This window comes from Squalius cephalus (assembly GCF_949319135.1).
Source record: "Squalius cephalus genome assembly, chromosome: 23".
Taxonomy (NCBI): Eukaryota; Metazoa; Chordata; class Actinopteri; order Cypriniformes; family Leuciscidae; genus Squalius; species Squalius cephalus.
The window spans coordinates 31,948,255-31,953,254 of record NC_137144.1 but is presented as its reverse complement, the minus strand read 5'-3'; the positions used below and the strand labels follow the sequence as shown (position 1 = coordinate 31,953,254).

General features: G+C 42.8%; 1 protein-coding gene across 5 annotated transcripts in view; it reads right to left on the bottom strand.

Annotated features, from left to right (window-relative positions):
- nrcamb (neuronal cell adhesion molecule b) overlaps positions 1 to 5,000 on the bottom strand; it is a 76,685-nt gene that overhangs the window by 31,951 nt on the left and 39,734 nt on the right. For all 5 annotated transcript variants that reach the window (XM_079859628.1, XM_079859627.1, XM_079859629.1 and 2 more), the window contains exon 3: positions 53 to 221. In XM_079859628.1, coding sequence (XP_079715754.1) covers positions 53 to 137 — 85 coding nt within the window. In that variant the 5' untranslated portion in view covers positions 138 to 221. The remainder of the gene's footprint in view (positions 1 to 52; positions 222 to 5,000) is intronic.

The window sequence follows — 5,000 nt, the reverse complement described above, 5'->3', positions numbered from 1 at the left end:
TACACTGAAGCTCTGTGAAGAATCACTGTTTGAGGAATTGTGGGATACGTACGGTCCAGAGGAACCTCCAGCGCCGTGATCATGTGACTCAGCAGCAGCAGCAGAGCCAATCGGCCGTCGCTCGGCCTGTCCATCATGCCGTGTGACCAATGAGGCGCCTCGGAGTGAGTTTAGCCCCGCCCTCAAGCCGTTAGTCCCGCCCTCGAGCCAATCAGGAAACACTGACAGACAGAGAGAGTGAGTTACTGGCTGATCATCACACACACGCACAGCTCTGACTCAAACCCTGGGAAGCAGGATTTATACACACACACACACACACACACACACACACACACACACACACACACTGCCAATGCAAATGCTGCTTCAGGCAGCAGAGAACCCCTGGTTGCCATGGTTACTGAGATCTGAACCACAGACACTTTTCTCTTCACACTCTCATGGATGTTGGGATGCACATCTGTCAATCAACTCTCCACTCGAGACGTATGATGTCATCAAGTGTTCAGACCATGTGACGTTTGATCGGTCTAATGATAGGCTTGATGTGCTGGATCATGTGACTCGCTGTGCTGTTCATCCTCCTGTCCTCAGAGTGAATCACTCCAGTGATGCTCAGACGGAACAAACTCAACGAATGTTTGAACACAGGTGTGATTGACAATCATGCTCAAATATGCAAACAAATAAGATTGAATGAAGTGTTTGACCGCGTCTGTGATGCCCCTGAGAACAAACACAACATTAAACAACACTGATTATGATTATGCCTCAAAACGCTGGAAATGTAGAATTCAACAGAATCAAACGACTCAGATTAATGAACCACACCTGTGATGAACAACTCTGACCGTGTGTGTCAGGCAAATTATCAGTGCTGGTTCTACTCGACCTCAGTGCTGCATTTGACACTGTCGATCACAAAATACTTCTAGACAGGCTGGAAAACTGGGTGGGGCTTTCTGGGATAGTCCTAAAATGGTTCAGGTCATACTTAGATGGGAGAGGTTATTATGTGAGTATAGGTGACCATAAGTCTGAGTGGACGCCCATGACATGCGGAGTCCCTCAAGGCTCAATTCTTGCGCCACTAATAATGCGCAAATAATGAGAAAGAACCAAATTGCTTACCACAGCTATGCAGACGACACACAGATCTACTTAGCCCTATCGCCTAACGACTACAGCCCCATTGACTCTCTGCTTCAATGCATTGATGAAGTCAACAGCTGGATGTGCCAAAACTTTCTACAGTTAAACAAAGACAAAACTGAAGTCATTGTGTTTGGAAACAAAGATGAAGTTCTCAAGGTGAACGCATACCTTCACTCTAAAAGTCAAACAACTAAAAATCAGGTCAAGAATCTTGGTGTGTCTTTAGAGTCAGACCTTAGTTTCAGTAGTCATGTCAAAGCAATAACTAAATCAGCATACTATCATCTGAAAAATATTGCAAGAATTAGATGCTTTGTTTCCAGTCAAGACTTAGAAAAACTAGTGCATGCTTTCATCACCAGCAGGGTGGATTATTGTAATGGACTCCTCACTGGCCTTCCCAAAAAGACCATAAGACAGTTGCAGCTCATACAGAACGCTGCCGCCAGGATTCTTAGCAGAACCAGAAAATATGATCATATCACACCAGTACTCAGGTCATTACACTGGCTGCCAGTTACTTATAGGATTGATTTTAAAGTATTATTACTAGTATATAAATCATTTAATGGCCTAGGACCTCAATACATTGCAGATATGCTCACGGAATACAAACCCAACAGATTACTCAGATCACTAGGATCACATCAGCTAGAAGTACCAAGGGTTCACTCTAAGCATGGTGAGTCTGCTTTTAGCTATTATGCTGGAACCAGCTTCCAGAGGAGATCAGATGTGCTCCTACATTAGTCACATTCAAATCCAGACTCAAAACACTTCTGTTTAACTTTGCATTTACTGAATGAGCACTGTGTCACTGTTTGTCCGACTGTTTATACTGTGTCTTATTTTAGTCTTTATTCTAAACTGTTTTAATTATTTTTAGTTCTTTCTCGTTTCTTTATTTTAAACTGTTCTTTATTCTAAACTGTTTTAATTATTTTTAGTTCTTTCTTGTTTCTTTATTTTAAACTGTTTTGTATATTCTTATTTCTTCTGATCATTTTTAATAGTATGTAAAGCACTTTGAATTACCATTGTGTATGAAATGTGCTATATAAATAAACTTGCCTTGCCTTGCCTTGCCTTGAATCATGTTTGATGTCACTTATAAAGCAGACTAGCTTTTCAAGGCCTGTTTGTGTGTGTGTGTGTGTGTGTGTGTGTGTGTGTGTGTAAATCTCGGAGTCCAAGGTCATGTAAAGCGCTGCAAACTTTCATAAATCATGAGAGTTATGACTGCAGAAAGGCTGGTGACTGATCTCTCTCTCTCTCTCACACACACACACACACACACACACACACACACACACACACACACACACACACAGAATACAGGAGAGAGAGTGTGTGTGTGTCTGTGTGTGTGTGTGTGTATATAGGAGTGTGTGTGTGTGTGTGTGTGTGTGTGTGTGTGTGTGTGTGTGTGTCACTGGAGATCAGAGCACTGGTGAAGGCCCTCGAGGAGAGGATCATGATGGTAATCAGGGTAATTAAACAGCCGCTCATTAATGAAACATCATGTGACTGTAGAGAGTGATGCGGTTCAACACATCATCACTGAAACTCGTTACACTCGTCTGATCATTACATGTGTTAATAAGGCTATCCTTCTAGAGTTATGACATCTGCTCAATATTTGACTGGAAAGGTACAACGGGCGGTTACTTTCGTCAGTTGCGGCTCGTTAAGAAATATAATGTAGCGATTCAGCGGAAATGGAGTTTAATTTATTCATTTTAATTTAAAAAAATATTTATTTTAATTCCTCAAGTGGAATGTATTTGACTGACGGCGGTCTGAAAAGCGAACAGACAAATGCGCTGAATTAGAGACGGTATAAGTGGGTGGGTCCTGTCCCACCCATATACAATGGTTCCGACGCCCATGGAATATTACAGTGTTTATTGTAAATGATTTACAGGTGCACATCATCATTATTGTGTTAATAATCCTGACTCAGTTCCTCTTGCAACATCTCTTCTCTTCTCTGATGATGAGGGCGGGGCTTTAACCTGTCACTCACATGAGATCAGCCAATAGAAAACCACAACCATCCAATCAATTCCCCACTGACATAATCAAGCCCCGCCCACATTTTCTCGTTCCAGAAGCGCTTCACTCGATATACGACACAATAGAGGAGATCTATGTTCATTTACCACACGTTTACAAGGGAAAACACTGTAAAACTGTGTGAATGAAGCTGTAACTGTGGCATCATGACACACACACACACACACACACACACACACACACACACTGACAGTGTTTATCTGGATCTGAGAGTCAGACAGGGATGAAGCGGACCGTCACTATATTCCCAGCGTTAGATATCAGCGTACGAGCAGAGCTGGAGCGTCTGAGTCTTGCACACAAAGACATTCCTCCAGCATACGTTTCCCAGAAGCCCCTCATCAGCTTTATAATTGTAGAGGCGGTATGCAAATAATCAGCTGTTTAGCATATGAATGCTGGGATGAATAAAAACACCAGTTCACCGGATAAAACAACAATGTGCGTCTGAGCTGTTGTTCAGTTCCCTGTGAATCAGCTCTATCTCCCGCCCCACGAGCCCTCAGACAGTGGAGCAGCGATGTGTAAATAATCAATGTTTCTGAAAGCTCTACAGATGATCGGATAAACACTGTAATAGATAAGTTATGACAACATGCATTTTTACACTGCTTTAACTCATCAAAAGAAGTCAAGCAATTTTCAACTTTTCTACAAGTTATACATGATTCAACTCATTTTTTAAAGTCAGTTTAATGTAATTTAAGTTTGAAAAGACTAAAACATCCAAAGTTGATTGTACTTAAATTTAAGGTTGTTTACAGTGAGTTTAGAGTTACTCTTGTGTTTCTGTCTCTTCTGACTCGAGGACACTTGCTTTTGTCGTCTTGCTCGTTTCTGAAGTTTTCTATGCGATGGAAAGCAAATGTTTACACAGCGATTCATTCCCTGTGAACTCCATTAACATTCCCCGTCTTTCTCTCTCACACACACACACACACACACACACACACACACACACACACACAGATCCGGGATCCTCTGAGATGCTAATGTCTGGCAGCGTCTTAAAGGAACGCGGTCTCGTTAGCATGCGGTGTGAAGCTAGCGCTAAACTACCACAGATCTCAGGTCTGGGATCAGCTTCATCAGATCAGAGTCTGAGGCCGCACGTCACATGATGAGACGGCTCATTTGCATATGCAAATACAAATACAGGCCTGCCAACTTTTGAGTTTAGCTTGGAGTGAGAATTATGGGGGGGGGGGGGTATTTATGTAATTATGTATTATAGTGCACATATTTAGCAAAATACTCTCTATAGCTAATTTTTCTTTCCTAAATCATTAACTGGCTCTCGTGAGGTGATGTGATGTGACAGTGTTCTCCAGCTGTGTTATAGACCTCTTCCAGCTGGCCGACCGATACACTCCTGTTCATTCACTGTTAGCTAGTGAAAGGTAGCAGATGATCGCTCACGTGCCGCTTGAACTGGGGCGATACAGCGATCTCACTCACATTTACAAGCGGCAAAACTATATTATTGTTTGAGTTTCGTAATAAAAGCGACAGGATCTGAGAGCTGATCATGTGTGATATCTAGAGTAATCTCTCTGGCGTGTGTGTCGAGACTGAGCTCTGCGTGACACAGTCACTGTTCCTCAGGACTCTTCCCTGGATCAGCTGATTTATGCGTGAGCGGAGGCACTCATTGGACGGCGTGGATCAGCTGATTTATGCGTGAGCGGAGGCACTCATTGGACGGCGTGGATCAGCTGATTTATGCGTGAGCGGAGGCACTCATTGGACGGCGTGGATCAGATGAT